At 32.9% G+C, this 13278-nt stretch overlaps 1 protein-coding gene across 6 annotated transcripts in view; it reads left to right on the forward strand.

Moving 5' to 3' along the window:
• Positions 1 to 13278, forward strand: part of Cfap47 (cilia and flagella associated protein 47) — a 386549-nt gene that overhangs the window by 126771 nt on the left and 246500 nt on the right. For all 6 annotated transcript variants that reach the window (XM_063245680.1, XM_063245681.1, XM_063245682.1 and 3 more), the window contains 3 exons: positions 4326 to 4472; positions 5486 to 5717; positions 11618 to 11836. In XM_063245680.1, the coding sequence (XP_063101750.1) occupies positions 4326 to 4472; positions 5486 to 5717; positions 11618 to 11836 (598 nt within the window). The remainder of the gene's footprint in view (positions 1 to 4325; positions 4473 to 5485; positions 5718 to 11617; positions 11837 to 13278) is intronic.

Genomic DNA, 13278 nt, shown 5'->3' on the forward strand with positions numbered 1-13278 from the left:
TTCTGTAATGGCTATAATTATAGTATAACAATTCCTTTATCGGTCTTCAAAATAGCGGCTTGCTAAGGGATCAAGCGAAGAGTCCCTCCGGAGAATTCATACTAGAAGCTAAAAAATGACAACATGGAGAGGGCCAGACAAATCGATAGCGATTCTTATTAACCAAGACAGTACAGCTGGAGGATTTAAAGTCGTGCTGACTAAGGAGTAATAAAATCCAAGATGTGTAAATTTTGTTGTAAAAAAGAGAGGGAAAAAAAAAAAAGAAAAAGAGCTCTAACGGATATAACAGCAAGTGTGTTTGGGGGTGTTAAATAGCTGACTTTATCAATGTTTTTGGAACATTGAACACAGCTGTTTGCAGTCTCCCTGTTTGAATGTCCACCTTGTGTTCTTTGATACTGTGATTTGAGGAACTATTTTCAAGAAGATAGTGTGTAATCTACTAGCAGGTGATTTCTTACTGTTATGTTTTTTTGTTTTGTTTTGTTTTGTTTTGTTTTGTTTTTTTGTAGTTCTGGATTGCGTGTACCCTTACGCCGCTTTGGTTTGTTTTGTGTTTTTCTCTTTTTCCTCTTAAATAAAAATAAAATAAAATAAAATAAAGTCGTGCTGAGACCGTGAATGCTGATAACGGGAGGCTACAAATCCTGCGCCTTTAAATCAACAAACTGACCCGTGGACCCAGCAGGAAAAGCTGAGTTGCTTTTGGGGACTGCGGGAAACTGAGACCCAGGCCGGGACTCCAAGTAACAGCCAGGACTGCACCGCTGCACCAGAGCAGATGTACAAAGCTCTTGCGTTTCAAATCTAAACGGTGCACAGATATCTGACCGTTCAGCGCTGTGCCGGGAGTGCGGGAAAGGTGGGCAGCTTGGTGTGCGGTGGTCCCGGAATGAGGACCTGCACCGGACTCTGGTGAGTACCGGGAACCCTGCGGCTGCTGGGGTTGGCCAGAGAACAGCTGGCCCACCACCACGGGGAAATCAATAACACAGAGTCTGGTGCAGACATTTTAGCCTGGCGGCAGAAACTGCAGCATGGTGACATCACCAGGTTCCGTAGGGAGGGCTGGTGGAAGACATCTTGAATCCTGGCAGAGCCTGATTATTTGCTGGCTTCAGCTCCACACAGAGAACTTAGTGGGAGACATCTTGGTTTTGGGTGGATCTGCTATTCTGGTGCTCCTGTCACAGAGGTTTGGAAGAGAATGGCTGGGATTTGGGCAGAACCCTGTGCCATAGTGACATTACTCAGCTGCTTCTGGTACAAAGAGAACTGGCAGGAGCTACTGGGGCTCTGCTTGGGGCACAATAAGCGGATACAAAATAGTCACAACTCAGTGACAACCAGAAAGTACAGCCTAATTTAGGAACTAACTGGCACAGAGTCTAGAGACTAGCCTCTACCACCCCTGCATCCCAGCCTATCCCAGATAACAGTAAATTGGGGAGGACAGCAAAAACTCAAGCCAGCACCCTTCTGAAAGGCCCTAAGCAATTCGGAGAGGGCCAGAGAACTCCAGGACAGTCTGAAAGAAACCAGAAACATGACAAGAGATAAAAATAAAAAAAATCTCCAGCTGCCCAACAGGAAAAATAAGCCCAGGAGAACTAAACACCGAAGAGAACAATCACAGTAACCATCCACTACTCGACACAGCATCAGCCAAAATTAAAAAGTACCTACATGATCTCATAGAGGAATTTAAAGCTGTACTCCTGATCCAAGTGAGGCAAAATATAAAGGGATTAATTAAAGAAATGACAAGCCCCGCCCAAGAGAACACAGATGGAAGAACTGAGGAAATCAGAAAAGAAAGAGAAGCATCTGAAGAAGAATTTAAGCATAACTTAGAATACATGAAACAGATCCAAAGAGAATATCAGGAAACTAAAAACTCCATTGAACATTGGCAAAATGCCTTGACAGAAATGAAAGACAGCCTTCTGAAACTTGAAGAGAGATTTAGGGCATATGAACGTGAAAGAAAAAGCCTCTTAAAAATACAAGGAACCAGAAAGAAGCAATTCTAAAACTGGAAGATGACAAAAAGATACATAACCTAAGAATAAAGAATGTGAGTGAGGAAGCAGGAACATCCAAAAATGAAATACAAAAAATATTCACAGATATATTAAAGCAAAATTTCCCATGGATAGCAAAAATAAATGATATCCAGATAAAAGAAGCATACAGAACACCAGCTACCTACAACCAAAACAGATCTACGCCTAGACATATAATAATCGAGATCCCAGAAATCCACCAAAAAAAACAGAATATTAAAAGCAGCCAGAGAAAAGACGCAGGTTACCTATAACGGGAAATCTATCAAAATAACAGCAGACTTATCAACACAAACTCTTAAGTCAAGAAGGGAGTGGGGAGAAATATTCCAAGTCCTGAAAGAAAAAAAATATGCAACCAAAGTTCATATATCCATCAAAACTCTCTCTAAAAATTAATGAAGAAATAAGATACTTTCAAGACAAGGAGGAACTGTGGGAGTTCGTGGCCACCAATCCAACCCTACAGAGAGCGCTGAAGGACATTACAGAGAAAGAGAGGAAGAGATATCAGGATTCCAGCAACAGTGGCAGAGAGGCCTCAGTGAACGGGGCAGACAATGGAATGAGGGAATAAGGTGGACAAATTATAGCAGAAAAGTGGAGTAGCAGACATGAGGCAGAGACGGTAAGCTAGTCTTTAGTATAGACAGCTCTGAAACGATATTTTAAAAAAAAAAGCAGAGGTCATTGCTAATGGTGTATAACGATTTAAAAGACACAGTAGTCCTAGTGCCATATTTAGATTGAATTAAATTTGTTCTGGTCTGTCCACTCATGTCAGATTTGAGGACACAGACCTCTAGAACCAAAAATAGCAGGTATACCATGGTAACTATCCTTACTTTCCTATTGACTTAGGCTGAAATCCTGTATTACTTACATTGTCTTACTATGACTGATCTTAATTGTATCTGAATCATAAGACTATTGGTTGGTCTTGACTGATTCTATTTGAAATTGGTATGCTTGTTAGAATCAACCCTAAAAGTAGAGGAAACTACTTGACAAGATGTAAAGGATATCCATACTGGTATGAATCAGTAACAGCTCTCAAATCCTACAATGCAGTCAAAGTTAAGTTTTTATAAAAATAGGTGATAGTATGTTTAACTATAATAAGCCAGTGTTGTGGACAAATCTATTGAAAATAACAAGAGAAAACATAGTAGCTACGGAAGATCATTTATATTGTAGTTTTATATGTCTTATCCATTGCATGTTTTTCTAGGAAATTGTTTTGCTGTCTTGCTATGACTTGGTTTTCCCTATAATACAGAGAGGATAGATGTATAGGTAGAAATTCACACATGTTTTTTTTTTCTTAAATTATTTACGGGAACAGATTATATAATGCAAGATGTAAGGAACAAATACTCTGAGGAAGAGACGCTGAGAAACCCGAGGCTTATTTTGTAGCATTATAATATAAATTCTAGCAATCTATTGTTTGCTGATTAGAATGACATTGGACTGGTTTCTTGAGTTCAACTTAGCATATGCAGAGATGGGGATGGCTATCACAAAGAGAATGAGAGATGCGATGGTAGTTGCTATTGTCTTCCCTAATTTGGAACTTGAGGACCTAAAAAGACTTCATCTTCCTGTAATGATTTGATTAATTCTATAATATGCAATAAGTATATAAAGTGGGTGAAGATAAGGACAACTATTTGTAAGAAGGTAGAGACAGTTAGATAATGAAGATCTCCAGTGGACTTGCTTTGAAATCTGTATTTCTTTAAATTGCTTTTTATTTTTTTTTAAATGTTCTGTTCTGTTTTGATATGGTTAATCTTACCCTCTTTGAGATGTAAAACAAATGTGTAGGACTGATAATCATATTACTGAGCTTTTGTTCGATCATAGAACAGAATGGTTTGTAGGGTCACTTTTTTGAATGTCATTCTAAATACTTTAATTCTATAACCTGAATAGCTATTTCAAAGATGACAATGTGTAACTTATCAACCGGCAATTTCTTACCTTTTGTTTGTCTGTAATTTTGTATTATTTCTACCCTTTTTTTTAATCTCCATGTATTTTTTTTTCGTTTCCTTTTCTTTAAACAATTCCTTTATCAAGTAAATTTTATTCAGTCTTGAAAACTAAATCTTGCTTTACTTTTTCTTATTCATCATCTTCTTTAATGGATAATGGATTATTGAACATAATTAAGAAATTTGAGTTAAATAATTTAGTAATGAATTCTTAAAATCTTTTGTAACTTAATGTGGTCCAATATGTCATTTGTAGATGCAAATGGAAGTTCTATGAAGACCCGAGGCAGTTTTTTGCTTCCTAACTTGGCTTCTACAGCACTCACGCCTGCTTCAGTAAAAATGGCACCTACTGGTACTAAATTATACCATGCACAATTTAAAAGAGAAAACTTATTTGTTGGTATGTGGCAAATATTTACTGTACTTCTCCAATTCACTCCACGATGTAATTGTATTTTCTTTTCATTTAAAGTATAAGCTTCTTCAAGAAAAAATTTCATAACAAAAACTATGAATTTGTAATCAGTCTTAAGGGGGTCAGCTCTTTTGGAAATGTTCTCTAATGATCAATAGCACAAGCTCTCTAATTTCACAGCCCCCTTAATGACTTAGTACTTTTCTGTAGGTCAAAATGGGTATCAGATAGTTACATTTATTAAGTGGGCTTGTACTAAAACTTAGGAATAATGGTTTGTGTATAGCCCATCAGATGAGACAGTAATATTTAAATAAAGTTACTTAAAATTAAGTAATTTCTAGATCCCCAAAATTACAGGTATCCTTTGTGCACAGTTTAGGATCTATAGAATTAGGGATTTGCCATTTCATTATTTTGGTAAATCTAAGGTTACCTGTCTTTGATAGTGGAGATCATATATAAATGTATTAATTTGCTACTATTTGAAATTAAATACTCAAATATTACTTTCCTTAGTTATGAATAATATTTAATATTTTCCTTTTAATTGAATGGACCAAACCAAAGTAGTGTGAGGTTTCTAATAAGCCTGCTTTTATGAAATTATTTTGGCACAAAATGATTAAATAATTTCAGATCTTTGAGAATTTCCCTAACATATATTATTTTACTGAAATGCTTGATTTGGAGAACAAAAATTTTTCTGAATCTGAAGCCAAAGACTTGTCATGACATTTTTATTATAGGGCATATTTTCACATACTTTTATGGCAAAAATTAAACGGAAGTGTTTTCTTCAATAAAATTTATTATTTATAAATATTTTGAGTAAGTGAAAATCAGAGTATTTTATACATTTTAAATACAGAAATTTGACACAAATTTTAACACCATAGGATTTTATAGAAATAGATGTTAATTTGTCTACACACAAATAGCTTTTATTCTATTGTCATGTAATCACTTTTTATAAACAAGTGTGATTTGATTTTTAGGAATGGAAGAATTACCCAAACATTTGAATGTGGATGGAAGTAGAAAACCTAATAAAGCGAATGATGGATCCTTGGAAAATGAGGAAAAAACTGAACATTTTTTTTCTCCTAAAGAAGGATCTATGGAACATAACTTCTATCTGAAAGTTGTAAATGCAGCTCAGACGTGGTTCAGTCTCTTTGGTTGGCCTGAAGGACCTCATTTACTTTCCATTCCAGAGACTATAAGAAGGTGACAGTTGCTTTTTTTCATCCTAAATGCCTTGCTGGCATCTTATTCTAAAATATAATCTATATATTTGAGATCATTTTAAGTGAAGCACAGTGTTAAATAATTTATTCTAAACTGATTAATTATAACACTATTGAGAAGATTAAAAATATACGAATATAAGGTTTTTTATTCTAAGTGTACTTTTACATATTTTCCAGACCTCTTAAAATGTTAGACTTCATGTAATATAAGACATCTAATATTTTCCATTGAAAATACCTGGATTTCAGTTTCTGAATCTGTGAATTGAGAAAGAGTAAATCACGAGTAGAAAAATTCTTCTAAATTTAAAAGTTTGTAATCTACACATTGCAATATAAACAAGCTATCTGTGCTAGATCCAAAATATAGTCAGTTGGAAAGATGGTGGTAATTGTAAAAACAGAGGATTCATTTTTCTTTAATCTTTTTCCTCTTTGGCAGTGTACTTATCTCACTACTTTCAAGTCTTATATTATTACTCAATTTGTCTACACCAAGTAAACTGCTTTGGCTGTATAAGATCATTTATTTTTGTCATTAAAACAGGAATTTAGGCACTTTCCTCATTCTAACGTTGCTGGTATAGTTGAATCTTAGAGCTTTGCTATTTCCGTTCTCAGCACTGAAGTATCTTGTAGGCACGTCGGGAGAGTACAGTTAGAATTTTTGAGTCTGCTTTTATGAAGTTAGTTTTGACAAAAGTATGATGAAGTCTTTTTATATGTTCACAATTTGTCCTAACTAAAAATATTTTGTTTTATTGAAAAGTTTAATTTCTAGAAAAAAGCTTTCTGAATCTGAACCCATAATTTTGTTTCTATAATTTTTTGATCTGAGGTTTAATTTTGTCTGATATGAAAAGCTGTATTGACTAATTAGAATTTTTATCTTTATTTGAGGACAAGCTGTATTAAAGGAAATAAATATTTTTCTGTTACATTATATGTTTAGATGCTTTAATAAGACAATTTTCACTTGATTGATTGAATTAGCTAGTATTTATTCTTTGTCCATGTTATAAGAAAATTACTTCAACAGAACTACTAAAAATTTCAAAGTTCAAATATAAAATATCTGGGCCCAGAGAGTTTTTAGAGAAATTAGTTTTTTATAACTTTTTAGTTTTCTGCTTTAGTGTGCGTTGTAGTGACTATTTTACAACTTTTGAATAAAAATTAAATTTTTAACACCTTAATGATTTCTTTTCATTTTGAGAGAAATCACTGAGTAAGCATTTCAAACTTGTGATTCAAAAATTATGACTAGTCTTTCTTTTTAATTGCCCTGAAAGAAGCTATAGCCTCTTTCTTACTTATAATTGCAGTTGTATATATATTTTTTTCTCTTAATTTTAAGTATTAGTCATTTATTTTTTAACATTGGGAAGAAGTTTTTCATTCAATTATATACTTCTCTGTTCTCTAGGTCATATAATGCTGAATTTAATCATAATTTTTAAAAATAATTATATGATTAATTACATTTAAATTCAAAATTGTATCTCTTTATTACGCTTCAGTGACATCCGAGAATTTTTACTACTAAATACCTTTATTTCTTTTGTTTTTGCATTGTTCATAAAAATAGTTTGACTTTTTATGTTCTTAATTGAAATACTGATTGATAATTTGTTCTATTATTATTTACTTTCACTATTACCTACTTGCCAGTTCACATTAATTACAAGTCATTTACTTATGATATTGTGTCATTTGTTTGTCATAACACAGATGGATGCAGTTACTTATAAACAGTAGCAGACAGTTCTGGATTTTAAGCACAAAATTTTTCAGAGATGGGATCATGAGACCAAATATCCCAAGTATTTCAAAATCTTTTAAGCGATGATTTTCCAATAAATCCCCTTTATTTTAACCCCACTGATATGATACATTATCAGTCTTTGTTTCCTGATAATGTTGAGTACTGTCACGTTTGAAAATCTGTACTGTGCTATTGTAATAAACAAGAAACAAATTCACATCATTGAGTACTGCCTGGAAAAACACACTTGTGCATAAGCAGGAATCCTATCCAGCCTTGAGAGGACAAGTTTCTCACAACCATAAAATGTCAAATAAAAGTTAATGTTTCCAGGTTACAAAGTTACTCAGTACCATATCTTTTGATGGAATTTGTGAGTCATCCAATTTAGTCTGAAAGAGACCTCCAAAGTCATGTATTGTCAGTGTTCGAACCCTGCTGTTTTCAGGTTTCTCCTTTAGAATTGGCTCATGGATTAAGTGTGTTCCAGGTCCTTCTTGGCTCAACTAATGAACTGGATGAGACAAGCCAAAAATGATGCTGAAAATCTATTAGAAATGTGCAGGGTAAAGACGCAAGGAAAAAACTGACATTGCAGAGTGAACTTGGGCTAAGCAAGAGACAAGAAGATAAAAAGAGCAAAAATAATAATATACTCTGTGTCTGGGTGGCAGAGTGAGCTACCATGAAGTGTCATCATAGCAGTTTCTCCTGGCATCTGTGTCCTTACACACATCATCCACATTTTGTAGGAGATCCCGAGAAGTTCCACATACTGGATCTTGGGAATTATTCGACACTGTCCTGGAATCTTGTGACTGACAAGTCCAACTTATTTCCTCAGCCATCTTTGCCATGTCTCACTTCCTACATCTCTTTTTTAACATCACCCTGTACTATGCCATCATCTGAAATCCTCGTGTTTCTGATGAGACTTCTAATGACATATTTGAGAGTAACATGTTTATTCTTTGTCTCCTCTAGACTTTTTGTTAATCTTTTATTTTTTTCAATCTATTAAATTAAATTAAATTAAATTCTGAACATAGGAATCTTTTGCATCCTTTGTTTTATTTGACATTCAATAGGCCCTGCCATCTGGAAAACTGATCATTTGTAATTCTGTTTTTCTACTCCCTCTCCTTTTACTATGGTCTCTTCCTTAATCTCTTACTGGAAGACTACTAGAACTGCTTCATTAGCACCTTATGTCTCTCTCAATTATGTTTTATGCTTTTTAACCTTTTTGTCTTTTACTGTCTTATTTGTCTCCTTCATTTCCTCTGTTTTCTATTAAATTTTACTTAGTATGTATAATTTTATTTTTCAATAATTCTTCAGGACTCTGGTTTGCTAATATCAAGTATTTAACACCTATTGAATGTTATTTTTGGTGTAATATTAAACCAAGTTTACTTATTTTTCCTCTTGAAGTAGTAAGAATTTAAGTCATTGTTAAAATTGTCTACCAATTACTATTGACACCAATTACTGTGGCGAAATGTGTAAATTCAGTTGTACATTTAGCTACTTTTTAGAAACCTATTTTATTCATACAATTTTAAAATTGTTAGCAAATAGCTTCAGATGAGAAATTTTAATGTCTTTTTTGGTATTATGCAAAATTTTATGTGTATTAAATTCCTTTGTGCCTTGTGACCTAAGTGCTATGCTGCTCACATGAATATTATTATAGTACTTATTTTCTGGTTGTTGTTTATATAGTATTTTTCATTGTATCAATCACTCTGCTTCCTGTAATTTTGTTTGTTTCTTTGTTTGTTTTGACACAGGCTGTCACTATTAGTGCAGGCTGGCCTTGAGCTCGCTTATGTAGCCCAGGTTGGTCTTGACTCACAGTGATCCTCCTGCCTCACTGTATCAAGTGCTGGGACCACAGGCTTCCACCACCACATTTGACAGTTTTCTGCGTTTTTGATTGTCTCTCTCTTTTTTAGACATACTTGACCTTGAGCTTTCTTCATTCTTATTTTTTCAATATGCTTTTCATAATGTGAACTTTTGCTTCCTATAAGTGTAATTGTTGTAAATTGGGTTTTCATTTTGCAATGTTTTTAAGGGCCTTTATCTTCTTGTCTACTGTGTATTCCCTTTTTGTTCTCTTTGGCCTTCTCTTGAGTTTAAAAGATAAATACATCTTTTCACATTTCATGATTTATCCTCTACTTGTTTGGTAGCGAGTTTTTCTTATTATTTCCAAGATTGTATTGCACATTGTGGCATACATTCTTGATTTTAGTCATTTAATGATTCATAAATTTTCCCTTGATATTACAAGTAATTCTTGTATTTAGTCTTTTTTCCATATTGACATGTGTTACTACTTTTGTGTTTTGTAATTACACACACAAAGTAGAACATAGAAACAGACATCTATGTAATATTGTATTAATTTATATATGGAAATACTGACATATTTACCAACTTGACTGTTGGTTGTTCTCCATTCTTCTGCATCATCTGTCTTCCTTCAAGAGAGAATGTTTTCCTTTTCCTTAAAAAATTCTCTTTAGACTTTTAATTAATACATTATCATCTTTTGAATACTTTCAAGCTATTTGCTTTATATTTGGACTTTAGCATCTTCACTATGATTTCCTAGATGCTTTACTTATAGTGATTCTTTTATATATGATTTGATATTTTTTATATTGACACATTTGGAAAGTTCTCAGCCAATAAACCTCCAAATCATTTAAATTCTCTATTCTTTCTGGCTTCATTTCTTCATTCACTTGTCTATATGTTACATCCTTTATTCTCACTATATCCCAGCATGGATATTTTCTTGATGTTTATTCTAATGTGATAACTCTGTTTACTTGATTCAATTTGTTATTAAGTTCTTTCATTAATTTCTCATTTTCCTTCATTGTATTTTTTAATTTCTAAATTTTCTGTTTGGTAAATTTTTCTGCAATTTGTAGCTCAATGATAAAGTAACTAATCTTGAATGCAGCACACACCAGTAATTTAAAATATATGTCTTATATTTATAATACCTTGTGAATCTGTGATTCTTATTTTATTTTCTGTTAGAATACAGAAATAGAAATTTTCATATTGGTCTTTAATTGTGTTAGTTTTCCCCACAAAATATTTGTTTCTTTGTTAGTAATTTCAGGACACACTAGTTCTGTTATATTCAGTACTTTTGAGGATGATGAAGAAATAAATGTTAAGTAACGTTTGTAGGGTCAGTCAATAGATAGCAGAGTCAGGTTTGAGCAATGCTAATCTAGCTGTTATCCAGTGCACTTTCTCCTATATTATGCTGTAAAAGACCTCTTTTCTGCCAAAATTAAGAGGACTACACTTTGAAATGGCTCATGTTTTATTCTTTATTTTTCAGTATTGCTGTTGACATACCGATTCTGATTACTAACAAATAATTAGATTATATGACACTAGATATTTAGCAACATTTCATGAATACTATATTAAGCAAATATAAGTTGGAATTTGTTACTTCATTTGAATACTATCAAGCATCACAACCTTGTGTGTAGTACTAGTGAATATAGATTTCAGTTTCTTATTCACAATATAAAGAGACATGTGGGAATAGTAGATCTGCAAAACTGATAATTCAGATCAGAATCCTTACTCAGTAAGCCAGTGTACAAGGTGATGCCCTTCTGAACATTAAAATGCAAATATGAAGAAAATATGTATGAACTTATTAGTGTATACATTTTCATGCTGAAAGTTTGAGATCTAACTTGAAAACTATTGTAGTCATTAACTTCAATTTATAGCACACAAAATATATAGTTCAGTGAGTTTAATGCCATATTTACTCTGCAAGTAAGTGACTAGCACAGGAGCCAATCTCTGTTCTCCTTTTCAAATGCAATCTGTTCTCAGGCCAGTTCTGGCTTTACAATTGCAGTATGAAATAACAATGTGTGTTTAAATGAGACCCTAGAAATCTGAGAATGTTTTAATATTGAATTTGAATAACAAATGATAACTGAATATAGTGCATTTTGGAATCCTTTAGTTAAACTTAATAGGACTTTAGTCATTGAACTTTCTTTCATTGTGTAATATTTCAACGCTGATTTTTAACTTAGTCTTTTTTCCCATAGAGATGTGCAAAAAATACAATTTTACTCAGCCTCATCACCAAAGAAATTTTCCAGACAGAATGATTTTTCCAAGTACAATAAAACCATTTATGATGTATTGCTCCACTTGAGTGGTATACTGCCACCTGGAATTAGCTCAAGTCAGTCCTTACCTGTGGATGACACTGAAAGGGTGATTCAGCTTCATTTTCAATATTCTTCACTTCTGGATTTTCTCAAGTAAGTGCATGTGTATAATAATTTCAGCATGTAATTACAACTTCAATAGATAGGTAGATGTACAGATAGATGGCTGAATGGATAGATGGATATGAAGATAATGTTTGAAATCATTTTTTATCAAATAGTTGCACGCATTGTATTGCACATCACAGGAAAATATATAATCCTTAATAAAAAATAAACATTCCATGACCATTTGATCTATCCTCTAAAACAGTTATTCTCAAACGTTTTATATATCTAAATCACTGTGTGGGGGTATTGAGCCCATTTTTCTAGCCCTTAAAAAGACCTTATTATTTATTTTTTTAATTAAAGGGAAAAAAAACAAAACAGTATAAGGATACAAGTGATACAGAATTTCAAAAATATAGACATTAAGAAATCATCACCTAATAGATTACATATTGTCATCTTAGAAATAGTTGTTCAAGTACAGGTTTAAGCATACAAAGTGGACATTCAAACAGTGAGACTGCAAACAGTTGTGTTCAGTGATCCAACAAAAACTTAGTAATATGGTTATCTTTATTATTTAACTTGCACTAATAATAAATTACAAGGTAACATGAGTATTGTTGATCCATGACTTTGTTTTGAAAATTTTCATCTAAGTTATACATATCATATAATTTAATAGAATGAAAAAGTAATGAAATCAGTAAACTGTGTTCCTTAAAATACTGTTTGTATAATCTCATATTGTGGAGGCAGTGAGTAAAGTGTAATAATAAAATAATAGGCAGATGAAAAGTTCCAGCATGGTTGATATAAACTCTAAGAAAGATGCTCATCATTCTAATATTTGTGTTCCTTTGCAGAGATTAAATTGTAAATGACTAAGAAATAGAAAAGTAGTATTCATTAAACTTCTGAAGGAAGTGTTGCCGAATTTAGATTGCTTCTTTGGCCTGTATTTATAGGATTTTTGTTCACAGAAATACCCCCTATGCATAGGAAGTACTGTTACCCATTACCTGCATGTTCTTTAACCACTGATGTAGCATTTGTTACTTATAATTATTTATGTAATAGAGTTAATGTGTTTTGAAATATAATAGTGTGTTTTTCTCTTCTGCTTCCTTGCCTATGGAATCTGTCTGACATCTGACTAGCGATATTTATTTATCTACCTTAGCAGGCATGGGAATAAAGGACAAGAGGAGGACTCCTAGAGCAGCAATGCTAATGGAAGATTTGACATTCAGTTTTTTATTTGCAAATCAGAATTTCTGAGTCCCTATAAAAACTAAGTATTACAAATTAGACATAATACTACAAACATTTAATTTATTTGCCTTTCACTATTACAATAATAGTTAAAAGGGCTAAAGTTTCTTATGAATTAGAAGGCAGTTATAAAAGTCACTGAAGGCGACTGATTCAAAATGCAGGCAACCAGTTATGTAGTTTGCTACCACGAAAAATTTATCCTTATT

This window comes from Cavia porcellus, unplaced genomic scaffold (genome assembly GCF_034190915.1).
Source record: "Cavia porcellus strain 051 isolate PalLab524CR breed Dunkin Hartley unplaced genomic scaffold, mCavPor4.1 scaffold_3, whole genome shotgun sequence".
Taxonomy (NCBI): domain Eukaryota; kingdom Metazoa; phylum Chordata; class Mammalia; order Rodentia; family Caviidae; genus Cavia; species Cavia porcellus.